This window comes from Crotalus tigris, unplaced genomic scaffold, assembly GCF_016545835.1.
Source record: "Crotalus tigris isolate CLP2741 ecotype Arizona unplaced genomic scaffold, ASM1654583v1 scf7180000024167.7108832, whole genome shotgun sequence".
NCBI lineage: Eukaryota > Metazoa > Chordata > Lepidosauria > Squamata > Viperidae > Crotalus > Crotalus tigris.
In genome coordinates this window covers 530,059-557,496 of record NW_024100417.1, presented here as the reverse complement: position 1 = coordinate 557,496, position 27,438 = coordinate 530,059, and the positions used below count along the sequence as shown (strand labels likewise).

The 27,438-nt window shown below is 40.6% G+C and overlaps 2 protein-coding genes across 14 annotated transcripts in view; both read right to left on the bottom strand.

The window, feature by feature from the left end:
* RAB44 (RAB44, member RAS oncogene family) overlaps positions 1-14,973 on the bottom strand; it is a 31,182-nt gene extending 16,209 nt beyond the window's left edge. For 7 of the 9 annotated variants that reach the window (XR_005554280.1, XR_005554284.1, XR_005554281.1 and 4 more), the window contains exons 1-5: positions 10,609-14,973; positions 9,539-9,685; positions 8,351-8,441; positions 4,732-4,827; positions 1,600-1,784 (exon numbers count right to left, since the gene is read on the bottom strand). Coding sequence is in view for 2 of the 9 variants with exons in the window: in XM_039323206.1 (XP_039179140.1) it covers positions 1,600-1,784; positions 4,732-4,827; positions 8,351-8,441; positions 9,539-9,685; positions 10,609-10,712 (623 nt within the window). In the remaining 7 variants the exon portion in view is untranslated. Of the gene's footprint in view, positions 1-1,599; positions 1,785-4,731; positions 4,828-7,999; positions 8,160-8,350; positions 8,442-9,538; positions 9,686-10,608 lie in introns of those variants that run through there. The other 2 variants (XR_005554285.1, XR_005554286.1) reach the window with 2 other exon arrangements.
* Positions 14,974-15,110: 137 nt separating this feature from the next.
* Positions 15,111-24,086, bottom strand: CDKN1A (cyclin dependent kinase inhibitor 1A). Of its 5 annotated transcripts, none has more exons than XM_039323210.1 (3): positions 23,970-24,086; positions 17,580-17,984; positions 15,111-16,896 (listed from the first exon to the last, which is right to left on the bottom strand). In XM_039323210.1, the coding sequence occupies exons 2-3, from the start codon at positions 17,977-17,979 to the stop codon at positions 16,847-16,849; spliced, it is 450 nt and encodes a 149-aa protein (XP_039179144.1). In that variant the 5' UTR covers positions 17,980-17,984; positions 23,970-24,086; the 3' UTR covers positions 15,111-16,846. The 5 variants fall into 5 exon arrangements, with proteins under 5 accessions (XP_039179144.1, XP_039179142.1, XP_039179146.1 ...); XM_039323208.1 differs by having other exon boundaries at positions 17,580-17,987; positions 23,970-24,060; XM_039323212.1 differs by lacking the exon at positions 23,970-24,086 and adding an exon at positions 23,777-23,798 and having other exon boundaries at positions 17,580-17,987.
* Positions 24,087-27,438: the final 3,352 nt, after the last annotated feature.

The window sequence follows — 27,438 nt, the reverse complement described above, 5'->3', positions numbered from 1 at the left end:
ACAGAGTATATGGCCATGCAGTTTTTATGGACAAAATAGTGAGAATAGAGATGCTTCTACTTCACTATTACTTCAGTTCATTTCCTCCAAGAAATTTGAAAATGACCTTTCATTGTCTTCCCTCCTACCCACTAAAAAAATCCTGAGAACAAAAAAGCAAAAACCACTGTCCTTTTGTTAAAAATCCTGCCGCAGGAGCAGCAAGAGAAAAAAAAAAAAGCCATCTCACTGCTTCCAAACTTTTGCACACAGTTGATCTCCTGCCAAGTGGTATAGGATGATCGGGTACAGAGCCAATCCAAGATCAGCAGGAAAAAAAAAAACCCACAGAAGCTTCACGTGGAAGTGTCTTAAAACAGCATGACACAAAAATTAACAGTGAATAAAACATTGTGGCGCTATTAAAATGGTCAAAAGAATTTGAAAGACTTTTCCCGCAAGGGTATCACATAGGCAATAAACTAACTTGTAGCAGTGTGTTTTTCATAAGAGAGTAGATCCTAAGAAGAAACTTAGATTATCAGTTTATGGTCTAGACCAGGGGTCTTCAAACTTGGTCCTTTTATGACTTGTGGATTTCAACTCCCAGAATTCTCAGCCAGGCATGCTGGCTGAGGAATTCTGGGAGTTGAAGTCCACAAGTCATAAAAGGGCCAAGTTTGAAGACCCTGGTCTATACTCTAATCCTCAGCAACTTTAAAATGGGTGAATTCCTACTCCTAGAAATCCTTTCCATGTAGTCCACCTATCTTAAGTGGCTGAAGTTCAGAAATTGGTCTACCACAACCTTTTCATCCTGTAGGAACCCTCAAGATAATTTCAAGTCTCAAAGAAGCCTTTCATAAACATTGCAAAGCATACAAAAAGTTCCCAACACAATTCATTTCTAACCTATACAATCCATGGATTTTACAACATTTACAAAAACAGCACCAAAATGGCAGGTGGACAGCTGAGCCAAGTAAACATTCCCACCATTGCAAGCATTAGCATTGTGTGGCAAAGTTCAAAACATTTTTTTTAAAAAAATCACAACCTCTCATGGAAGACCAGTTGACCAAAGGTGCTCTAAAGATGAGAGAAAAAGTCCCTCTGTGTCGTTTGGCCCCAAAGTATGTGGTGATCCATATTAGAATCAGCAGGTTTTTATTTAATTTGGAGCTCTTGAACAAAAGCAGACCCAGGTGCGCTGCTGGGCCTAGGCAACAAGGACCAGCACTCTGAATCCAGCTTTCCTAGCCCAATGAAGTGCAAAGAAGAGGGGAAAAAATCACTTAACAGCCATGAAGTAAAAAAACAATGGTGGAAGATGCAGGAAGATCATGGTCCTCAAAACTGATGATGTTCCTCAACAAAGAGAAATGATATAGGCATCATGTAGCATGAGAGGCCAGTGCACTATGCATAGAACATAGAACATAGAATAATAGAATTAAAAGGGACCTTGGAGGTCTTCTAGTCCAATCTCCTGTTAGAACGGGAGTCCCTACACCATTTCAGACACATGTTTGTCCAGTCTCTTTTTGAAAGCATTTGGGAACAACTGAAATGTGCAGACCTTCTTCCAAGGCAACCACTCATACAATTATTAGGACTCACCTGCCTTCACTGTACAATTGGGATATTCTATCCTTCATGACATCCAGGCATGTTTCAATCTTTTGAAGCTGATGGACGGTTTGCTGGAGCTGATTTTCAAGGCTGCTCTTGATTTGTTGCAGCTGCTGGGCTTGGGTGCTGGCCACCAGTTGTTTCTCTTTGAGCCTGAGCAACTGAGTTTCAAGCTGAGAAATAAGAAAAGTCCAGTAGAGCAGTACAACAAGTTCAGTCTGGTGGTTAAGGCAACAGGCTAGAGACCAGAAGATTGAAAGTCCTAATCCCGCCATAGCCATGGAAGTCAACTGGGTGACTTTGGGCCAGTCATTCTCTCTCAGCCTGACCACTTCACAAGGTTATTGTTGTGGGGCAAATAAAAGAAGGAAAAAGTAATGTCCGCTAAAAAAAACAATAAAGGAAGGATATAATTCTTTAGCTGGCTCCAGAGGCAAAAATAGAAGGAAGGCTAGGGATGCTGCCACCTTGGGGTCTTCTTACAAGAGAAACCTGATAGATTTCAGCTACGTGTCCACATAGGGGGCTTAGTTTGCTTAGGCCTTAAGGCTTGGGGAAGGATGACAAGATTAACGAAACAGCTGGCACCTTTCCATGCTCCCCCCAGGAGCCTCGTGCCCACCATGAGCTACTGCGACGCTGCCTTTTTCTCCCTGCCCTGCCCAACTCAGTTCTTGTTCACAATCGTGTGTGCCAGCCTGAGCTGGGAATAGATAACAAGCAAATGGCAGGGAAATGAGAGGCATGGGGGGGGGGAGAGTTCAGCTGCTATCCCACACTTTTGACTTCTGTGGCTTCTCACTTTCTTCACCGTCTGAGCATCATAAGTGGTTGTGGAGCAGGGGCAGGGAAGAAGCGGGCTTCTAATGCCCTACTGGCCTTTCTCCCATCCATCCACCTTTAATAACCACATTAAGGCTCACTTGTCAGGAAGGCTCTTCTGCAACTGTTTTAACTCTCTCGGACCAGAATCTTGGTTGGAAAAAGACAGATGGCGCTCCACCCATTTGAAATAGCATTGATCCTTCCCCACACACACTTTTTAAAAAGTGAAATCTCCTGTGCATTTAAGAACTGGGAAAAATAAGCAGATTTCATCTTCTCCCATAAACAAAGAAATGGAGGGGGGGAGAGGAAATGCAACTGTTGGATGTTGCTGGCTGCGACACAAGAAAGACAAGAAAAATGATAAAGCAAACTAATTTGAAAAATATTTGTTATGTCTGAAAACCTTTTTTGGTCTGTTCAGAAAGTGGGCCTGGAAGTAATCTTCCATTGGAAACCACCTTTGACCTGTCTAAAACTCCTCCAGGAACCACTAGGGACCAAAGGGCTGGGGTTGGGCAGAGGAAGAGGTAATATTACAAATATCTGAGAATGAGTATACTTGAACTAAGCTATCCATATATTTATTTTTCTTCTATGTTGCCATCAAGCACAACTCTGTCCCATAGATCAGGGTGTTCAACCAGTGGCACGGGTACCACCTGGCAGGTGGTACGCGACCATCCTAGAAAAGTGGTAGCGGGGGGAGGGGAATGAGCTGAACCGGTGGCAGCACCCCCACAAGCCTGAGCGAGAGATGGCTGGAGCTGCAGGGCTGTCAGGGCTCAGCGGAAGCGCCAGGATCAGTGCCACTTTCCAGCTGATCGGTGCTTCTTCGGGGCTGTCAGGGCTCAGTGGAAGCGCCAGGATCAGCACCAGGCTCCAGCTGGAGCTTGGTGTGGATCCTGGCACTTCTGCTGAGCCCAGAAGAAGCGCCAATCAGTTGGAATGTTGCAGCATCTCCAGGGTATTGTGATTTACATTCAGATGTGTGGCAACTGATTCATATTTATGATGGTCACAGTGTCCCAGGGTCATGTGAAGTGACCAAAACCTGTTGCAACCACCCAGCAGACAGGGGGAATAAAAACTAAACATGCCCCTCCACCTCCTCTGCCAATCCTCAATAGAAATGCTCACAACAATGAAAACCTCGGATAGGAGGAAGAGCGCCGCCAGGTGGGCAGGCAGGTGTCTTGCTCGGCTGTGCCTTGGGGAGCACTTTTTTCAGTGCCATTGTAACTTCGAACAGTCACTAAGCGAACTGTTGTAAGTTGAGGACTACCTGTACTTTATCACTTTTTTTTTGTCATCAAGTTTTTGATACCTTGCTAGGCGACTGGTGGTACTTGGATATTGCCATATCCTAAAAGTGGTACAGTGGGTGAAAAGGTTGAAAAGCCCTGCCATAGATAAACAGATCTCTTCAGTCTTGTGACCTCCCAAAGGATTGCAATTTGCATAATTTCCACCCAATGGGGAATTCTGAGTGTGCAATTTCAGAATTATGAGGTTGTGCTCCATCAGTAATTGCAGGCAGCAAATTGGATGCAGGCAACAAAAGCTCAAAAATACCAGAATAGTTTCAAGAGACACCTCCCTATAGTATTTCAACCTGTCCAGGAGGATCTAGAAGGGAGGTCTCCCTCTGGATTTTCACTCCAATGAAGTGTCATCATCAAGGGCCACCAGGGAGAGGTGGCTCAGTTGCTGCCTCCATTGGAACAACATCTCTCCCAAGCTCAGGCTGTCACCAACCCTGCTGCTTCATTAAAGCTATTAAGCCCTGAGTGTTCCAGAAGGCATTCAGGGGTAGATGGGATTGGGCCCCTCCTACTGTAGTGTATGTTATGTTCTTGGGTTTGTTTGTTATTCTTGGTCGTTCAAAGGAAGAGTATTGCTTTAATCTTGTTACTGGAAAGTAGGAATGTAATCTGCTTGCTTGGAATCATTAAAAGTTAAAGCAGGTAAGAAGCCTAAGTAAATAAATATTTCATAGCAGGCTTCCCAAGTGATGTCTCCTTCTGCTTGCGCTAAACAACAACCACTGTTTCTGCATAAAGTTGAAAGTATTAGGATGAAAAACAGCAGCTTCAGAAGGATGGTTTGAAACCAAGGACAAGCTTCCAGGAGATGGCGCTGCTTCTATTGCAAGAAATAAACTCTCATTAATCAGGATGCCAACATAAAGTATATTTCATCTGAAAGTGAAACAATGCCACAGTGCTTTGAAAGATTGAAGAAGTGGTTGCAATCATATGCTCTTGCTTACTTCATGCCACACTGATATTTTACCTCTTTTTGAACAATAAGGGAATGCTGAATTTCCTGTTCTCTAACATCCAATTCTTCCTGCATCGCCATGTAATGCAGCTGGCTCCTGGTTTTACTCTGCAACAGTAAATTGTATTGAAGCAATAAGGTTGCAAAAAAAAAAAAAACCAACAACCAACAACCCTAATACATTTCTATACATGGAGCTTGTCTTGTATAAGTCAGGCTTTGAAGAGAAAGTTGTCCTGTACCCAGGGCTTTTTTTCTCATAGAACGCCCAGAACGGAGTTCCGGCACCTTTTTTGGATGGAACCTTGTAGGATAAGCAAGGTGGCTTATATGATGTGTGTGAGTTCTGGCACTTTTATTTTTTACAAAAAAAGCACTGCCTATACCTTTGGAGAAATTGCCAGAAATTCAGGTTTCTAGACAGACTGGCAGCCACAACTTTTCCATGATCATTTATTCTATACCCATCCACTCTTCTTTTGTGTTCTAGTACCCAGTGCTCATGGCCCTCTCTCTGGATTCCACTGTTAGGGCACCCATCCCAAAATATGTTTACAATATTTGGAGTTCCCCACTGGTACTTCCTTATTATGCAAGGATGGTGCCATTGTGGCAATATAACAATATACAAAGATTATCTATTCATTAGTCAGTAAGCACATAGAAGAATATAAATAAACACTAGAATGAATAAAATGTATATATGTGATATTTAATATGGGAGCACAATGGCTCAGAGATTAAAGATTCTGAGTTGTCAGTTGGCTGCCCAGGTTCAAGTCCTGAGCACCACACAACAGGGTGAGCTTCCATTACTTGCCCCAGCTCCTGTTCACTTAGTAGTTTGAAAGCATGCAAATGCAAGTAGATAAATAGGTACCACTTCTGTGGGAAGATAACAACAGTCCTTGCGCCTCGGCGTATAGTCACACTGGCTACATGACCATGGAAATGTCTTTAGACAATGCTGACTCCCTCAGCTAAGAAATGGGGAGGAGCACCACCATCTAGAGTCAGACATGACTGGACATAGAAAACCTTTACCTTTAATATTTAATGTATGTATTGTAATGTAATGTTTAATTTCAACCTTAATGCACATTTGACATTTTGATTTTTTTTTTAGGCAAAGTGATAAGATAAATTCATCTTGTATTTACTCTAGAACCAACATTGAAAAGTCAGGAGTGATAGAAGGCCAGAATAGCAAGAGATGTAGGTCAACCAGATTTTTCAACCAGGTTCATCCCTACATTATAACTTTCAGTCTCTGCACTGGCTGAGGCTTCATTTAAGTAACGAACTCTAAAATACTGGAAGGTACCACATGGCAAATTCAGGATATATTCCAGAAAATAGACAGAAGGGTGAGGAAAAGCTTACAACTTCTTATCTGTCCTACTAATTTCTGTCACATATTTTAGAGTATAGGTAGTCCTCGACTTAGGACCACAATTGAGCCCAAAATTTCTGTTGTTAAGTGAGACAGTTAAGTGAATTTTTCCCACTGCAGTTGTTGAGTTAGTAACACAGTTGTTAAGTGAATCTAGCTTCCCCGTTGACTTTGCATATCAGATAGTCACAAAAGGTGATCACACGACCCCAGGGCACCACAACCATCATAATATGAATTAGTTGCCAAGTGTCTACATTTTGATCGCATGACCATGGGGATGCTGCAACAGTTGTAACTATGAAAAACCGTCATGTCACTTTTTTCAGTGCTGTTATAATTTTGAGCAGTCAATAAACAAACTGTTGTAAGCCGAGGACTATAGTCATGTAATGTATAGTATGTGGCTCTTTCCTTCTAATTTGGAAGAAAAAATTAAAGAAACTAATGCACAAATACTTATTTAAAAGAACATAGAAAAAGCGGGAAAGGGAGGCACCTTTCAACCACTGGCTTTTCAATCAGTGGTACAGGTACCACCTGTGGTACATTGCCAGCTGGCAGGTGGTACACAACCATCCTAGAAAAATGGTAGTGGGGGAGGGGAATGAGCTGAACCAGTGGCAGCACCGCATAAGCCTGAGCAAGAGATGGCTGGAGCTGCAGGGCTGTCAGGGCTCAGTGGAAGCGCCAGAATCAGCGCCAGGCTCCAGCTGGAGATTGGCGCTGATCCTGGTGCTTCTGCTGAGCCCAGAAGAAGCGCTGATCAGCTGGAATGTTGCAGCATCTCCAAGGTCTTGTGATTTACATTCAGATGCTTGGCAACTGATTCATATTTATGATGGTCACAGTGTCCCAGAGTCATGTGAAGTGATCAAAACCTGCTGCAACTACCCAGCAGAGGGGAGGGGGGAATAAAAACCAAACACCCCCCACCCCACCCCCACTGCCAATTCTCAACAGAAATGCTCACAACAATGAAAACCTTGGACAGGAGGAAGAGCGCTGCCGGGTGGGCAGGCAGGTGTCTTGCTCAGCTGTGCCTTGGGAGGCACTTTTTTCAGTGTCATTGTAACTTCGAACAGTCATTACGTGAACTTTTGTAAGTCAAGGACTACCTGTACTTTATCACTTTTTTCCTTTTTTTTTTTTTTTGGTCATCAAGTTTTTGACATCTTGGTGGTACTTGTATATTGCCATATTCTAAAAGTGGTACAATGGGTGAAAAGGTTGAAAAGCCCTGCTATAAGTAACAGAATACAAGTACCTAAGTAACAAATTTGTGCTCCTCCCAAGGATTATTTCTGCTTTAGCTAGAAGAAAAGAAGCTAATTCTGGCTTTACAGAGTCCTCATATTTTCACTGCTTCAAGCTAGGTCAGGGGAAATGCGGAATGACTATTTCAGGGTAAGGGAAAGATTTGTATTTTTGTACTGTATCTTCCTACAGTACAAGAGATGGAATCCATAGTCTTGAGACATTACAAATGGCAGTTCCCATCATCTCACTCCCGTACATGTTGAGAATTGCTACTTTTCCGTTGAATATGAAGTTATTAAACATTTATAATACAATACGTAAATTCTCTAACATAGAACCAGTACTTCTGAAGTAGAGGCAACTTAGTTCTGAATGCCCTTCTGGAGAAAGACACTTATTCCTCTTCCATTTTTTTGGATATTGGGTGGTCTGATTTTCCTGGACCTCTCATATTATACATTTATTTAATTCTTATAGCCTGCCCCAATCAAAAGATAACATAATAACAATATAAAATTGTATACAATTATAAACCAAACCACCAGCTCCAAGATAAATACTGTTAACAATGAAATAAGGTTGAAGGCTTGAAGGAATAGAACTATGTTAAATCTATTTTCAAAATACCTTGAGAAAGGAACTTTATAAACACTGCTGGAGCTTAAGAATTCCAAAATGGAGGGATGGGGGAAAGGATTGCCATGGAGAAGGCCTGGTATCTCATCCATGTCCCTTAAATCCTTATAGGCCTTCCTGAAATGTCCTTGCTGGATGGCCAGATTCAATTCTGCTTTTGTAGAAGAGGAAGATAAAACACACCCTTCCCTTCAATTATTATACAGGAAAATCATCCAAGATTGGGATGTTGCAGGTAAATTTGCCCCAAGTTATTGAGAAAGGACACATTTTTCAAAAAAGAAAGGGAGGGGAAATAAATCATACATTTTGGGAACTGGCATGGTCCAACTGGGCACCTACCTCATTCTGCAGTTTTTGTTTCTCCCTCTCAATTTGCTGCTCCATTTCCTCATATAGCGTCTGCACCTTCTTATTGTGATCAGATATTTGTCTAGCAGAGTGCCAATAAAAAGATGTTAAGGGGTATTTATGCACATAAAGAGACTCTTCAACTGTTACTACACTCATTTACGTTCAATCTACCCAGTATTAATTTTACAGGAGGACTGTTCTGTAACAAATACACTAGCACAACCTCACCAGTTTCCATAAGGTAGAGAGACCAGAAAGCATTGGTATACCCACTAGGTCTTCTACTGCTATTTCTTATATTTTCCAAAGCAGCCTTTCCTACTATAGTGATTCTCAGCTATGTTGGCATTATCACTCACAGATGTTGCAACAATTCTGCAGAGCCCCATTTTAGAAAAAAGTATCTTAAGGAAACAAAACCGTCCCTGGAGTCTCTATTTAATGTTGTTTACTTTGTTAAAACTAGAAGTCATCTAGTGCCAATGTGGAAAAACAATAGATCTCATGAAAAATCTGACCCCAAGCATTTGCAGCTATCAATAATGACCTAATTCCAATTATTAACTTCTTCTCTCCACTTCACCCAATTATAGTTTACATGAGGAAAACTTGGTGCACAAAACACTAATCCCTGAACTCAAAGTTCTCTAATCCCAGATGTATGTGCTGACCTCACGTAACATACTAAGCCAAATCCAAACAAACAATGCCATGCCTCAAAGCAATATGTCGGTTCAGCAATTATGCATCAACTCTCCTAACTATGGCTTCTCTCACAAATCATAGTTCAGCAAAATATGCAGGATTTGTGAACTGAAGCTTTGCCTCTTGATATTTTTGAAGCTAAAATGCCTGCCTCTTTGCCCTTTTCTGATGTAAGCATGTTTCCTACATTACAAAAAGCAATGGTTTATTTTAAAAGCAATAGCCGTTGTAACATGCTCTGCTGTACAATATGATTTACAACTCTAATGATTATATTTTGCATATCACACTAGTCATCAACAAATCAGCTACCACAGCTTAGTATGTTATGTAATTCAGGTACTGAGTTTTGGTTTTTTTTCCCCCTTACAGTTCCATAGTTACTTTTCCTGGAATTGTGTTCCTTTCCCCCTTTTAAAAATCTGTTTATGAAAACACATCCCATATTTCCATTGCTATACAGTGACCTACATTTTCAGCAGTAACCGTATCTTCTCTTTTTCATGCTCAGCTTCCTTGATGAAGTGTGTCATTTTAGCCAAGAACTCCTTCAGATTTCCCAACAGATGTGGTTCTGCCTCCCAGAGCTGCACCCAGATCTTCCATATTTCTGACTTGCTGTACAAGAGGAGAGTTTATTGCTTCCTGGTCAGTATTCTGGTTCAATTACTTTTATTATTTTAGCTTATCCCTGTTCTAGTTGAACATGAATAAATCAGCATGGAAATGTGTGTTAAGGCTGAAACGTTTCTGTTGAAATATCCGTCCATTATATAAATTGTCTTGGAAGTGACTCATTTACAGGTAAATCACAAAAGATCTTGGGTAAATGGGATATAATAATATATATGCTAACTTGGTTTCGATCACATCAATTGACAAGTGTTATGCTTGCTGCTGGTACTTGGTGTTCCACACAGCTGGAGATAACAGCATGAAAAATATGCTGTAAAAACACATAGGAGTACCTATGAAGATAAATGGGATATCTAAGGATAGAGGGCAGGAGTTACATAAACAAGGAAAATATTTCTACCTATGCAAAACCAAGCAGCTAAAATAAATTTTGCTGGAAAATAAGAAACAGATTTTGCACCTGATTGATGGAACTTGGGAGTTCTAGTAAACAAACAAACAAACAAGTGCCAAAACTCTTATATTTGTCTATCCTTTCTATAGTGGGTCATTTTCACTTTCCCTAAGCACCTTATTTTTCAGATGCCTAGGGAAAATTAATTTTGCAGCTTCTTTAGCCCAAAATTGCTTGGCCCAAACCCAAGGCTTTGCTACTAGATTTGCTACTATAAATCAAGGAATTTATAGAGGTCCTGAAAAATGGATGGAGATAAGATATTCCTCAGCCACCTTTCCTATAAAGCTTACATGATTGCTAACATCACCTTCCACCTTTAAGGCCCTTATATTAATTTAACTTGTTGATTTGTATCAAATCCATTTCTCTTTCACCAGTTCCCATTCTGCTTCCATTTATCTGTGAGAGTCAGTGTGAAACAGATGTAAAGTTATCATATTGTTCTTACTCTTCAAAGACATTATCAGTTCCCAGCTGGTTAATGAAAGACTCAAAATGTTTTTTCTCCTCACTATTAATTTCCTCCAGGAACAAGGTTGAAGTTGCCTTCATCAAAGCTGTCTTCCTCTTCCTGTATTATCAAGATCTGTGAGGTCAGCAAATGCCCTGCAAATAAACAAATATGAAATCATGCCTCATATTCATGGAGCAACTATATGAAAACTCCTTAGTGCAGTTTTTCTCAACCTTAGCAAGGCTGAGATATGTAGATTTCAACTCCTTCATCTCCATCCCCTCTAAAGCCACCTATAATAAGATAAAATGGAAAAAAATGGGCAGGTGCCACAAAAGAATTGCCTTTTGAATTTTTATTAAGGTTTGCTCATTCACTATTGAACTCTCGCACCTTAGTCCCACCAAAACAGAGTAACTAACTAACTAACTAATGCTTCACTTTACCTGCATATCAGATTGTGGAATATAAAACTTCTGTGCTTTCATCAATCCCATGACTTTAGAATTAAATAATTCTTCTTCTGAGATAGAATATTTTTGTGGGTTTTCACTGGGGCCTCTTCTTGTTCCCAGAATGTTCTGCCATTCCCAGGCATTCTCTACTTGTACATGATTGACAGCTTCATTGGATGGGGAGGGTATTTATCTTTAACGTTTACATCCTTAGTACCCTTATTATTTTGACATATGAGACAGACATGGCACAGTATTAATATTTAATTGGTTAACATTTCACTCACAAACTTTTGTACAACTAAACTTTAGTTAATTGAATCATAGTTTATATAACACACTGAACTGCAAATTAATTTTATCAGCTGGCTGAATTGAGATAATTCAGAACTTAAAACTGAAGGATCCCAGGGTAATTTAGGGAAGCATTTCTCAACCCCAGCAATGTCAAGAAATGTGCACTTCAAATTCCAAAATTTAGCAGCTACCATGCTTGCTATGGAATTCTGGGAGTTGAAATCCACATAACTTGAAGTTGTTGAGTCATAAAAATACTGGTCTAGGGTATTGTATAAATCCAAGCATGGGTAACCGATCAAAGTAGGTGTAGAGTATCAGTGCATCTGCTTGCTAACTGAGACATATTTTAAAATGAAACTCACTCAAAGACTATAGGAATTAGAACAAGGAACATAGATTCACATACATCAGCATCCAGTCTAGAAAGTTGCAGAAATTTCCTGACCTAGTAAACATTCCTGGATTCTGAAGTGATTGGCTACCTAAAGCTGTCAGTAGATTTCCTGCACCTGGAAGGAAGAAAACATCTTTCATATGGGTGATCTATTTTCTTAACCAACTACTTTCATAATTTCTGATCTCTGATTTCTAACTTCTGGGTTCTAATTTGGCTGTTACTAAATTCCAAGCTCAGACAATAGATCAACAATATCTATAGCCTGTGGATATTATTTCCTACCCACATATATTTTTGTGGCTTATGATAAAATATACAGTATTTAAAATGTCCAGCCACCAGGTGCGGAGGAGGCCATAACATATGTTTAATTTCCAGAAAGTCCTGTGTTGAGTACCCATCTTTTCTAATTGAAGGATCAAGGAGAACTGCAAGAGGAAAAATACTCTCTCCTACCGTTTTTAGGGAAAAATCATAAACACTGTAAACTATGAAACATAATTAACATAGCTTTTGAAAACAGAGAAATTCTCAAGAATCCATGTTGGGCCCCAATCCATGCAACATACTGCCAGCTCATTTCAGTTTCTGTAGCCCACCTTCATCTCTCTCTCTTAAAAATGCTATTATCAGTTGCAGCCTAATGAGCAACTGTCTGCCCAGTATAGAGTCCACATTTACAAATATATTCTAGATGAGTGTATTAGATGCCCAAAGCAAATACACCTCTTCCTACACTGGCTGCTGGGGATTTTGGATTAACTGTAATCCAAAATCTCGTCCTGGTGCCTCTTTAGGAAAATCTTAGGAGCTAGATACGTTGTCTCTCATAGGCATTGTATGCTTTTATCCATACTGATGAGATTCAGTATGTGAAAGGAGGCACAATAAGGAAAAGACAGTGCAATTTGATATGCTGCACTTGGCTTGTTTTTGGAAGCAACTCACTTTCAGAGACTGGATTCACAGATGTTAAGCCATAGTTTGTTTAACTACAGATTCTAAAATAAGTCAAGCACTTAGTTGGGTTTACTCATAGTACAGTCATAAACCAGGAAATCAAATATACTGTAACTGACTTTATGTCACATGCTAAACCAAAACCAGACAAGGCATATTATGGCTTAATGTTATGTATGAACTCAGACCCAGTTTCCACCATTAAAATAAAATCTAACTTCAAATTTTTTTTAAAGCCAAGTCAAATTTTTCTTAGCCAAGTCAGAGATGCAGCATAACTTGAAGTTTAACTCTGGCTAAATTCTTAAGAAAACTTACCAGTCAATAAAAAGACAGAGCATTTAGGGTACCCTACGGTGCAAGATTCATCCACTTTAAAGAGATGGTTCCCTTTTTTTTTTTTCCTTCCAGCGGAAGTTAGTGCAATTGCAGAGTGGCGGGAGGTTTTATCTGCTGGTTCATTTCATCAGCTGCTCTGAACCATCAGTTTGTCATTTTCATTCTTGCTCAACCCACCTCTGGTTTAGTTAGAAAAGGACTGTCCCCTTTTTATTTTTTTAGATATAGGCACCATTGGCTTCAAGGCAGTGTTTCTTATGCTGGGGAATTCTGGGAGTTGAAATCCACGTCTTAAAGTTATTAATGTTGAAAAACACAGCTTTAAGAGCATGCTGGAGACTACATTTCGTAAAGCAGTGGGACTGAACCCAGGAGAACACCTAAAACTGATTTTGTTTCTTTTGCATTTAATTCAAATTAAATAACATTGGAATTATTTCTCATTATTTTATGTACGTATGTAATCTTACATTACATTAAATATTGCATTTGATAACTTTTAGCATTCCCTGAGGACATTCCTAAGATTCTTAGGGACCATTCATACTACTGGCATATATTGTATTTCTCAACAGATCTTTTGGAGAATTAGGTCTGCTTCCAAATTTAATGCAAGATTAGAAATTTGTTACACAGTTAGAATTTGTTGTGCTAAATGTAAGACAGAAGCTCAAAATGAAATTCTTTTTCAAATCAACTCTACACAGGACATATTTCCGAGCAATAAAGGGTAGTGACAACTTATCACAAATTCATGTCAGTCTTGGTTTATGTAACTGTGATGGAGGTAGAAATATATTAATATTTCAATATTGTATAATATAGAAAAATATACAATATGGAACATAAAGTATTTATGCAAAGGTGCACTCATGAATTTCTATGCTGGAGGAGTTTGTCTGAATCAAAGCTAATCTGAGATGGCAGCCAAGAACTTTTTTTTTTTTCATTCAGGTTAATTGCTGTTTTTCCTAATAATAACTGTGTAATAACCTGCTTTCTTTTCTGTCATATTGTCAATTGTAAATGCACATTGATTAGCTGTTATTAAAAGGGAAATTTTAACAAGCAATGATGCCTTTGAACCAATGTGTGCATTGCTTATCTCATGCGAAGTTAAGGTTTAGGCACAAGATGTCACAATCAAAAAGTTGGCCTGAATAGAAGCTATAAAATGGAATTGCACCCTAATAACATCCTAGAAAATTCAAAATTCAGCTGTATTATGAGTTGATCATTCTAAAGAATCAACACAATTACAGACCCAAGGTCCTGGTTTTTTAACCTAATTCATAGTTTATGTGAGAAAAGATCTTCAAATATTGTAACTGTGGACTTTTGTATTTTATTCTGTAATCCTTAGACTGTCTTATCAAGAACACATTGTGCATTAACTTTTTTCAAAGCAGGATTTGCTAAGTGTTTCTAGATAATGCCATGAAAGATACGGAAATCTCATACAAACCTCTCTCTCTCTCTCTCTCTCTCTCTCTCTCTCTCTCTCTCTCTCTCTCTCTCTCTCTCGACTACTTGTATAGGAAGCAATCAACTGTAGTCCGATTTCTTATACTTTTCCCAATATCACTTTTTCCTAGGTTCACACAATGTGCTAATTATAACATTGCTTTGGGTTAATGTATGTATCTCAGCCACTGTAATTAATGGTTCAATGTCTTTATGTAAGCTCAGATAATGGTGATTTATTCAATAAACCACAATTAAGCAAACCATACTAATCTATTAAAATACAACAATGGAAGAGGCTATGCTTGATATAATGGCTGTTTCTATACCGCACTTATCCATGATTAACTGAATCATGATTTATTCACTGAAATGTCAGGTTAAAAGAAGATTGGCTGGTCTGTAATTCAGTGGATTGTTCCACTGAATTTTTACCCTATAATAATCTTCTTTTGTAAAGTCCTTTACCCTGTAAAACTATTACTATTTTTAAAGGCCCATCAAATGTCATCACTAGACAAAGCATTTGTATGCTCAATTCTGATGAAGCACGCAAGAAATTCACACCAAGCAAAGTGTTGTTCCATTATGAAGTGGCTTTATTTTACTCTCAGACTTAGTCAGTTGAGCAGCATTATATTCACAACTGGATTAATGCTCAAGAATCCCAGCATAATCCTGAATGTAAAAGTGCAACTGTCAAAGTGGCCAAATGTATCTACAGAAATTCTAACTAAAAACTTCAGAAGATCCTAAGGAAATCTATTATATAAAAAGTGCCTTTTTCTGATAGATTGGCCCTTGTGCAGATGGCATGAACCAACATGAATCTCCAAACTCAATCAAGAAGCTTTTCTGTCATGGTTAAAACTACAGATGACCTATAAAAGGAGCAATTTCCTAAAAAAAAAAAAAAAAAAAAAAAAAAATGTTACACTATTGTAACAAAATTTTGAAAAGGGATTGTTATCCCTAACCTATTATAACAAGATGGCAATAAAGATTATAATAAGGTCTGCACTTTTGATTATAATAGTACACCGTACCCAGGATTAAGATTTGAATATTTGATATGAAAGTGCAACAGCAAGTTTTTATAATAGCCCCAAATTCCAAACAAGAAGTAATCTGTAAATTAGATTATCTCATACTAATTTAAGTGATACAATTGCCAGTTTGGCAATGCCTCTTACATAAAGTCTATAGGAATTACAGAAAGCAAGTCTGGGCCAAGTCCTTATATCAGCTTCTATCACAAATTTGCTGTAACAGTGAAATAAGGCAACGGAAAGTCAAATATTATATTACATCCACCCTTGCTAACACATACTATTTCCCCTCACTAATCACTACAGTGCTACATAATTACAAACTGAACAATCTGCAGATTTAATAACTAATTATGCTGGCAAAGAACATACTTATGGAAGGAGCAAGTAAGACAGCAGTGAAGTATGCTCAATTTTATGATTATACCTGTCCCTCTCACTAATATTATGTGTTGCATTTTCTGTCTTTTGTATTATTGAGAGGCAGTTATATCATATATTTCTGTACAGTTATATAACAAAAGGACATATAAATTACCCAGAAAAATAACTGATAAAGGCTACAATGTTTACAATATTTCCAACCCTACTCTCTTCACAGCAGTAAGTGCTATGGTTTGATGTACATTTGTACCCACCATAACCATAGATTCTTCATCTTTAAGAAAATCTCTTACCAGCCTGAAAAAAAAAAACCAATCTTTTCTTTTCCCTCACAATATTTCTTTAAATATAATGGAGTAAAAAGATGTAGGAAGATCACAAATCTAAGATATTATCCTATATTTCTATTGATTCCTAGATCGGCACCCGCATATAGTGAGATCATATCAAGCTTTTCCTGAGGCCCATAAAAGATGGCAAGTAGATGACACATAAAACTTACGTTGGTCCTTTCTTGTGTCCATCAAACTGGCCCCTACCCACTTGGCCCTTTAGATATGATCCCTCGTGCTGCAACTTACCTACGGTATATTTAAAGATAAGATTTTACAATATTTCATTGCACATAAGGCTCCAGTGCTACCAAACTATATCCTTCTGAAGTGTTATACTAGTCCACTAAAACAGTTTACATAAAATAACAGATCTCTGGATCTTCAGAGAAGGAATTGTAATGCTGATTAGCTGGTCCTTCAAAATAGCCATCCTGCATGAGTTCACTGGGTGTGGTACCCAAGTAGGTCATTCCAGCAAATAATAATAAAGACAGGTCAAGATCTTCAGCCAACAGACTACATGGATGCACTTTGCTTGCAGTGTTGTTATCATGGCTTTGACTTATAAGGGATAGTTCTTCGCTTTGAACCATAAAAGTCTAGAAAAGATCAGAAAAACAAATTAACTTTTTTACTAAAGGATAAGAACAAATGACCACAGATTTTAGTACAAACAAGGCCTTGCATCTCCAGAACTGTCATAGTTTTGATAAACCTTAACACTGCAGTGTTTGTTGATGTATTAGGGTATTCGCTCAGGAAATACATCAGAAATAATGATTTTATCACCAAATGCCAGCTTTTGTTTCCTTTTCCTTTCCTGTTGTCACAGAAGACATGCAACCTGATGAATATGACTAGGTAGAATAAATACTCCATCTATAATCTTACATATTTTTAACCCAAATAGATAAAATGCTTCAACGGGGTGTCTTTACACACATATTTGCTATGTCTCCAAATTAAAAATGAATTTACTTGCACAGTTTCCAATGATGAATGAACACTAAATTTGTTAAAGATTATACACATGCACACACACACACTGACATATCACACCATCCTTAACATAATCTGTGACAATTAAGTATCTTCTATAAGTTAAGTCAAGACACAAATGCCCAATTTTAAACATTAAGCTTTTGAACTCAAATTGTGATTTTTTTTATTAAAAAAATGGGATTTGGGTTTTATAAAAAAAATCATTTCAGTTCCAGTTCTGGATATTAACAACTCCTATGTGACTTAATACAAAGAACAAATAGAGCTGCCCCATTCTTACCTTTGATACTTGTCTGCTTTCTTTTCAAACATCTGGGGGAGTCAGCCTTACAAGCTTCAAGGCCCATCTGCACTTGTCTCTCTGTCTTTGCATGCCTCTTGAAGAGTGCTGGTGAACTCCGGCTCTTTTCCCCTGTACAGCTGTTCTCCTTTGTATGGCCCAAGAGATCTGGAGATGGCAGCATATTTAGATGAGAGACCTTTTCCCATTTGTAATTCCCTTCCAGAGGGGTTTCTGTTTCAAAGTCAAAGTTCCACTTTTGCTGGGCTTCCTCCAGCTGGACCTTCATCAAGGACTGAAAGTCCTTCTGGACCTGTTCATGATCAACTGGTCCAAAGAGATTTTTGCATAGTTTCCTACTGCAGGAAGGTTGAAGGATTTTACTCTCAGAAAGAGGCATGTTTCCTACTGGGAGAAAGATAAGGAACATTTTTAAAAAGGAGAGGTCACTTTTTACCTCCAGGCCAGTAACAATAAAAAAAAAAATACAGTAACTAAATTTCCTTGAAAAGCCTATCAGGGTAACATTGATCATTCTGATTCAGATTACTGGAATTTAACAAAAATAGCACAATTTAATCTAATTTATTAAAGAACTGCAATATGTCTCAAAAGAGAGATATTAGGCATCATTGTATCTAGTGACACCAGCTAAATGTGACAGAGCCCATAATAAAATGTTATTAGAAATCTTAGTTGAAAAGCAAGTTTGGATCAGTGGGACACTTTCATAATCTGGATACAAACCATATCTCTAAAAGAACTGAACTATATAGAATTGTACTTATGAGATTTTCAGGGACATATTTTACCAAGAGTTCACCCTGAGAAAGAAGCATGTCAGGGAATATTTGAAGAATTAAAGTTTCTTTGGAGGAACTATTACCAGCTCCCAAGTAGATGCTCTTTGCCCTATACATGCCACTATTGTTCTCCTAATGTTTAAACAGTTCTGAACACAGAAAAGGGTTGCCCAATAGTTATAAGTAATGAAATGCTTCTAGTCCAGGGAGAATTAAAGAATTTGCACAACCCAAATGTTAACATTGTTGTCTCATGTAACCTTTTTCTTACTGGAACAGTACCACTGGGCACCAACAAAGGCAGGTGCTATGCAAAAGAAAGTCCTACATTTAAGATACAGCATTTTGCACCATTGTCAGATATCTACTGTTTAATGTTTATATATCCTCACCATTCAGATAGGCCTAATGTTTTGTTTCAGAATTTCTGCTGATTTTTTTGTATTTATTCTCTCCAAAAGGTACTTCATACAGGACTCAAATATTTCACCAGCTCATATTCTGAAGTACTGTTAAAATAGAGATTAGAACAGCAGCAAAGTGTGTGTGTGTGTGTGTGTGTGTGTGTGTGTGTGTAATCAAATAGGGTGAGACAACAGAAATAGGGTCACAATACAAGCATACAAAGGACTGCATTGTGATCCTGTGTCTACCATTTTGCCTTTTTTATCTTCCTCTTTGGACTGGATTAAATTAGTCTGGAATAATAACCTCTGACTTCCCAGATTTAAAAAATAGAAAAGATGTATGAAAGATATACTTTTACATTTCCATTCTACATTTGTGATAACATTGTAATAGCATGAAATATAACACAACACAATAAAGTTCCTGTTTTAAGAACCAGGTAATTGTAAAGGAAAACCCCAAGTCAAAAATAGACTATAACTCTAACTATTAGCAGAATAGTACTTCTCCATCCATATCTTTTTAACATTAACAATGCCAAAGTCCAAGTCTGTGGTTATGCAGCATGGATCATCCAATTTCTGTATATGTTACAATTCTTTTGGTATAATAGAGTTTGCATTAATTACTTCAGTGTATTTGATATCTTTAACCAATAAAGAGCTACAGTTTGGTATCTTCTCATTACCTCCCCTCCATTCACAAAACTCATCACAAGGCAAGCAGCTAAGGCTTATATTCTGTATCCATCCAATAAGGCCATCCTGCATTGATGCCATTTTTCAGTTATGAATTCCATTAATGAAGAGCAGATTACTAGCAAGCACGACTTCTGACTAGTCTATAAACTGAAGACCCATTTCACTCTTTGGCAAGCCACCTTTATTTGAAAACATATACAGTACATCTTTCCACACAGAAGCTCTGGGTCAAAAACACAATTGAACTGCAATGCCCATGTCTCTGTTATTTTTGGTTAGTGCTTCCCCAAATAGTCTTCACATCTGCATTGCTCTGCATACTGATGTTGCTAAAGAAGAGGCAAAGAGATGAAAAATAGTAGCAGCCTTCACATATTCATTACACACATCTATGCCACATGACATCACTCAGAGCTTTAGTCACATCAGGGCAAGTCCAGGCAGGTTTGTAACTCCCAAGGACAGGCCACAGCTTGATCAGTTTTTAACTCACCACTTCAAGTCACTAAAACAGAATACTTAGCAGATATTTGCAGTTCTCAGACATTTACCCCACAAATATTAACTCTGAACTGAGTTTCTTTATTCTTATTCTTTCATTGGAACCAGTTTCCAATGAAATGGCAGGTGTGTATGGCTGTGGAATTCTGAAAGTTGAAGTCCACACATTTTAAAATTCTTGATTTTGAGAAACATTGGCCTACCACACAGACAGACAAGCTTGTGGATTATTGGCATGCTTCAAAAGGAGTGAGGACACGATCAATTGTAACATCTGTCTTACAACAGTGCCTGCATCTCAACTGAGTTAAGGCCAATCCACATAGCACATATATGGATTCCAGATCACAAATACTTATAGATCAAAGTGTGGGGGGCAGGGAAGGTATCATTAGAATATACTATACCATCATATGCTTTCAATATATGACCAAAACAACTCTGGCCAAGTTTTTAGATGGTTTCTCCTAATCTCTGAAACTCTCAGCCAAAAAGAGACCAAGCTTCCTCTATTTTTGATGTCCTTCTACTAGCAAGCAAAGTTATTTTCAAGACAACAAATTTCTGGCTTCCAAACCAACATATTTAGTGAAGTATATTTTAAGTATTTATTTCTCAGAATGTATCCTTATTTTAAGTGTTATTCAGAACTTTTCCTTATCTTTCTTGTTGCCTTCCACTTGACAAAATGACAAAATATAAATTGACTAAAGCAGTTGAATACACATATATACCGGTTATCAATGAATTTAAGCAACAAGTTTTTAAGTGTTTTCTTATGTCATCCACATCCCCCAAATTGTTCAATTAATTAAAAAAGTAGTCTTGGTTAATTCTAAGTAACTGAGTTTCATTGTGGACACTTGTATATGTGCTGGTTCCTCCTTAGTGCATCTGACTTGAGAAAAGAGACTTGTTTGTGGTTTCATGACCCCAGCCACGATGGGTTATAGTGTAATGTGTCCCTTGAATCCATATATCTACTGAGTCAGTAAGTAATAACTAAGCATATTATGCAAACACAGCCCACACAATTGTTCTTTGGATTTGTTCACACATAGTCATTCACTATGAATTTTCACCAGTGGTTCCCCTATAATGGTTGGTTCCCATGATACCTCAAGCCATTAACTGTGGTTACAAACCATAATGGTGGAATTCACATAACATGCTAAAGAAAGAATAAAACCGCATTACAATTTGCACCGTGATTCCAGACTTACTGCCTGTCACACAACTGCCAAAACTAATATTTCACTTAGCTACTAGTCCAACTAGCTCAGTACCTATCGAAAGTGATTGCTCTGGTACCTTTACTGCTAACCTCCCCAATGCTTTCCAGAAATATTGGATTACGACTCCCATACTCTCCTATAAGCGTTAACTTTGGCTGCTGTTAAGTTATCAGAAAATTATTTGCCACCTCTATATAAGGGGAGACGGATCCTTTGTAGGTTAACAGATAATAGCGCCTACTGGTGGAAGAAAATACAGCAAACATTGCCATCTCAATCGCAGCACAAATTTAGTCTCTGTTTACCCTGCAAACTTGAATTTAGTTGTTCTTTGCAAGCGCCAGCCAATCAAAATTTAGGTCACCATTGTTGAAACAGTAGCTATCCTCCCTCCCCCTCCCCTCCCAGCAGTTCAGCGACTCGTCCCGCGGCTGCAAAAGTTTCGGTCGCCAGATTGCCTGCTTTATTTCAACGGTGGAAATCGCCCGTCTCGTCGGATATTTCTCTCAACAGACCCTTCAACTCGGCACTGGAGTAAAAAACAAAACGGGGACTTCCTTATCATAACGGGAGGAGCCGAGGAGATATGCGAGACGCTCACGAAGCTCGCCCGAGGGATTACGTCATCTGGTACCACAGCAGCCGCGTCACGTGCCGCGTTGGAAGTTGCGAAATCGCACTTGCCACACAGACCCGACAGGATTGCTGCCAGGAAATGGGAAACGTGCGCCGAATTTACTACGGCTCCGCCTCTCTTTCCTTCCCACACATATTGCCCCTTAGCTTTGGGGTTTACGGTCTGAGCGTAAACCCCAAATTGCGTTCTTAACTTCGCCCTACCCAGCGCCTTTGTTAACAGCAGCAAAGGAATGAGAAAACTCCAGGCGCAACCCACGCACACGAACTGGTGTCTTGCGGATTTAGCCTCGGCCTCCTTAAAGCTGGTCTAGGTGCTTCTTTCCTCACCTCACTCCCCGCCCGCCCGTCCCCTCCTTTAGTAGGGGAGGAGGGAAAAGGAAGACGAGAATGCCACAGCTGCTCGAAGACACGAATTAATAATTCGGACTAGTAAACAAAAACCAGCCTCCGTCTAGCCGCTTTCCTGCCACCGCCTCCAGCGCGTGCCCGAGTTTGCGCGCGACTCTTAAAAAAAAAAAAATCCAACAGCGTAAGCGGGCTGATTCTCCAAACAGAGCGAGAACAAAAATAAAACTCCGTTTGGGAACAAGGAGTTCCCAACTGAGACAAGAACATCGGCGGGGCTGGGCGGAGAGTCGGAAGAACTCGTGCGTCTCAATGGTCCACCCCTCCCAGTGACACGGGCTATTTCTGCTCACAGAAGCCGAGGAGACCTTAGGAAGGACGCCCGGGGGCTGTCTCGTTCGCCAGGAAGGTGGTTATATTTCCCTATCAAACGAGGCGTTTCCAAACGCTCCCAAACTGGCAGGGCTGGGCCTTATTCTCTTACATCAGCCCCAGAGAGTGACTGTCACTGAATCACTCACGGCCGCCGCCTGACTCTCCCCACCCTCTCGCAAGCGGCAGCCGCCGCCGCCGCCGCCTCCACGCCAGGGCATGCCCTGACAGACTCCTTTCCTAGGCAAAACTGGAGTGCAGCTACCCAAGAGCACCCCTTTTGGTAAGGCGGGAGAAGGCTCTTCAGCTCCTCTTGCAGGACTCGGCTATGGCTGTGGGCATCACCACTACCCTATTAGACACGCACGCACCCGGTTCTAGGAAGAGCGCACAAATCAGTTTTGCCTCCGGGAAAGAGAAGGTCTTCCTGGCAGAAGCCTTCATCTCCTGTTTCCTCAGCCCCCCTCCAAGAACGCCCCTCCGATTATCAGCCCAAACCTGCTACTTCTCCTTTTGCTGCGCGGTTTAATTTTGCTGTGTGTAAAAAAAAAGAGAGAGAGAGAGAGAGAGAGAGCGAACGAATAAATTGTACCCAAAGGCACGAATATCGCAACCCCGTTTCTCCTCCGTATCGCGGTCTTAAAACTAGCCTTTCGGGAATCTTGAGGGCAAACCGACCACATTCAACGACCACTCATCAAAGAGGCTGAAGAACTTGGGTAAGAAGCCTCCAGTTGACGCTCTCACTTCCAAATGAGTCTAATCTCATTTGGCGATTATCTCCTCCTGGGAGCAAGTAGGAAAAGTGCGAAAAACAACCCCACCATCCACCTAATGAGTAGCGAGAGGTGGTGGAAAGAACAGGTGGAAGGAAGGACGTGGTCGTCTCTCCGGGAATTCAGAGTCTAATAAAACCGGGATCAAAAGGGCGGGGAAGGCAGAGAATCACTACAGCTACTCGATTCAGGTTCCATCGGTCCGCTGATCTTCCTTCCCTCGCCAGACAACGTTCCATTTCATATTCAAAAACTGTATACAGTGGATTGGATAATTAGCCCATCGTAAGAGGCCGTGATGCTCCATCGAGAGTCTCTTAATCCAGAAGGGAAAAAATAGCAAATTCCAACAGAAAGGAACATAATCCCAGCCCGAAACACGCTCCCCCCCCCCAAAAAAAAACCCCCTGACAGTACCTGCATGCGTCTGGAACTGCCTAAACAGCTCTCCCAGCCAAGGTAGAGAGATAAATAGAACTTTGATATTCCTATAAAACGGGACCATGTATTCATAAATACATCCGAACAACACGCCCATACAACACCGATGATAGCCCAGCACCCTCCCTAGAGACAGACGGGGAAAATGTAGGTTAGACGCAACGCTCACCTCCCTTAGCCGCTCAAGGAAAAGCGCCCTCTGGTCCGCAATTCTGAGCTCCGCCGCTTCTGCAAGACTACATAAAGCCTGCAGAAGCCCGCCTCGTGAAGAGGCGGGGTTTTGCCGCTTTTCTCCCTCCTAGGAATTTCCGAAGGTCCGCCTTGCTCACAGTGAGCTAGCTTGCTTCGCATCGTTCGCGCTCTCACGTAGTGACCCTGGGAAGGAATCGGACTCGTCCACACGAGACGTGAGAGGTAGCTTAATTAACTCGTCCAGGGTTAATTGAAGTCTCACAAAGAAGTGCAGCCTCGACTAATTTTAAATTCAAGTGGCTGTGATTCGATGGGTGCTTTCAGGTTTTCTGTTCTGTATCAACAATATTCACAGCTGATTCAAGCAGCCTGAGAGGGGAAATTATGACCAAATTTATTTCAAGGGTGAATAAGGAGAATAGCCTTCCACAGTCTAGTGCAGTGATGGCAAACCTTTTAGAGACCGAGTGCCCAAACTGCAATCCAAAACCCACTTATACCCAGGTGCCGGGTAGGAGTGGCCCATTGGGTGGGTGTGGCTGCAGTGGTAACAGCAGACTGGGTGGCACTAAAAAGTTCAATCAATTCCAACTTTGCAAGATCTTTTTTTTTCCCACAAGGTTGAAATTGACTGATTGAACCTTTTTTTTTTGTACACGACAGCGCAGGCCTAAAGTGAAAAGGTTTTATAAAACCCAGCTGAAGGCCTAGGACTGAGGCGACAGCGCATGTGCCCACAGAGGGGGTTCTGAGTTCTGCTTCTGGCACCCATGCCATAGGTTCGCCACCACTGGTCTAGTGCCTTCCTCTTCTACTGGACTAAGTACAATTTCCTGTGAGCATTACCCAAAGGTGCAGTTTGCAAAACTGATTCAGACCGTCTTCATGTGTACTGTGAGAACTATTTAACAGATAGAAAATACAGGAAATGGATCATTTGCTGTATAGCAAATGGATCATAGTCTCTTCCCTGCAGGGAAGAGACTATGCCTGACAAATTTCTGCTTGGCAAGGTACCACATTCAGAAAAGTAATCCTCATTCAGAAACCTACCCCTCCTCTAAAAGCAGGAAACAACACACTGAAGGCAGTGCTGGGTTTAGGAAAAAACTAAACAACCTACATTTTAAGGGTTCACAATCCATGGCACCTCACAGTTTGCTGATTTTGCAAACAAATTTGTTATTGCTTATATTGATAAAATTGTTCGTAATTGTCAGCATTTTATATATATATATATATATATATATATGTTCATGTGTCTTAAAATTGTTTGAAAATGCTAAAAGTACTAAAATTATATTTAAACTGGCCAGAGAATTCTGGGAGTTGAAGTCCAAAAGTCTTAAAGTTGTCAAGGTTGGACATCCCTGCACTATCGTGTTTCCCTGAAAATAACACCGGTCTTATATTTTTTTTGGCACCAAAAAGATGCATTAGGGCAGGGGTGTTAAACTCAATTTCATTGAGGGCCGCATCAGCATTGAGGTTGCCCTCGGGGGGGCTGGGTGGGTGCGGCCTACTAGGTGGGCATGGATAGAGTGGGTGTGGCCTACTGGGTGGGCATGGCCAGCTCTACATCGTTCGTGTCAAGGGTGCCTATGGGGACCTGGACAGGAGTGGGACAGTTCTGAGGGTCTCTGGCAGAAGGGAGTGGGACCAGGATAAGGGTCAAGGTATGGTCCATTTCTTCATTCCTCACAAAGGGTGACACCTCTCCAGCATGCACCCAGGGGGCGGGGCTGACACGGCAGGCGCTGGTTCCTCGCTATTTCTAGATGGCCTTGTGGAGCTAAGACTGAATGCATTTCAGCATAGATGGCGACCACAAAATTGCACATTGGCTCCCAGCCAGCCTGTTTCCAGGATGGCTTCACGGGCCACATGAAACCACTTCATGGGCCGCATCCGGCCTCCGGGCCTTGTGTTTGACATGTCTGCATTAGGGCTTATTTTCAGGAAAACATGGTATCAGGGTGATCAAACCCCAGCACACGCACAAGAGGTGAAGAGCCCACATTGGCCAATGGTGTCCAACAGCAGCCGCAGCCCACTGGCCCCTTGGCACAGTGCAGGTAAGTCTGAGAGTGGAGGCAGAGGCAGGAGGAGTGGAAAGGCAGGTGATCCAGACATGCTACATAGCCGCCTGGTTTGCAGGAAGCTTGCGCAGCAGCAGCAGGTGGAGGCAGAGTCATGGGGGGAGGCAGGCAATCCGGATGTGCTGCGCAGATGCCTGACTCGTGTGCCAGGTGGCCACACAGCACGTCCAGATCACCTGCCTCCCCTCCCCGTCTATTCATGCTTGGACTTACCTGTGCTGCGCTGGCTGCGGCTGCTGCCAGCTCATTGCCTCCTGTGCTGGCCACGCCCATCCTCAGGCTTATTTTTGGGATAGGGTTTTTATTAGCACCCTCAAAAAAATCAAGCTAGGGCTTATTTTCTGTGTGGGTCTTATTTTCGTGGAAACATAGCAGTATCTCTCCCTTCCCTCTAATACAGAAATAATTTGTGGCCCTTTTCCGCTCATCTGAAGTCAGTGGCCTGATGTCTTTTTCTAGTGTACTCAGTTTCTGCAAGGATTTAATAAACTATTATGGTTTCCAATATATCCAATCTCTGAACTAATTGTTAAGAGCCTGTGCACTAAAAAAGATATTACTTACATTCACAATCTGTATTTGGAAAATCAAAATTACCTGAACCTGTTTATTTTTTTCCCCATTCATTTTGTAAGGTTATTAGGTCTCTTTAAGTTCAGATCCTAAGAAGTGATGTGAAAGCAGCCTTGGTATGTGAGCAGAGCTTTTTAAAGCAAAATACGGAGCTGAAAATCTTCATGATTTGTTTAAATTAAAATACTATTTTGATAAAATAATCTCAAAATTATTACCCTTATTCTCATGTTTTATTTACCAGAGGATTAACTTCAGCTTTTCGCTGTACCTATAAATGCAGACTTGTGTACATGTATCACATCTGCAGGAGCTGCATTGGTTGCCATTTTGCTTCCAAGTGCAATTCAATGTGTCACTTTTAAAGCCCTTCATGACTTGGGATCAGGGACTTGAAACCAGGAACCGTCTCTTGCCAGTCACATCCACCATACCCACTAGAGCAGACATGTCAAGCTTGTGACGTCACATGATGTCGCGCAACGTATTGGGAGAGTTTTGCCATTGCTGGCAATGGGGTGGGCGTGGCTTCTGCATGACGCATCCAGCCCGTGGGCCGGCATTTTGACACCCCTGCATTAGAGTGAGGAGGCAAGGAATGTTGCAGGTCCTATCCCCTAAGGCAGGGCTTTTCAACCTTTTCACCCATTGTACCACTTTTAGGATATGGCAATATCTGAGTACCACCAGTCACCTAGCAAGGTGTCAAAAACTTGATCCCCCCCCCAAAAAAGGAAAAAAAGTGATAAAGTACAGGTAGTCCTTGACTTACAA

Bases quoted from the DNA above. Each gene is read 5' to 3' on its own strand.
- CDKN1A (XM_039323207.1), bottom strand. From the start codon at position 23,266: ATGTGGTCGGTTTGCCCTCAAGATTCCCGAAAGGCTAGTTTTAAGACC. The intron at 17,988-23,175 runs GTACAATTTATT...TCTTTCTCCCAG, and splicing joins TGCGATATTCGTGCCTTTGG to TAGGAAACATGCCTCTTTCT. The intron at 16,897-17,579 runs GTAAGAATGGGG...GATCTTTTCTAG, and splicing joins AAAGCAGACAAGTATCAAAG to ACTTTTATGGTTCAAAGCGA.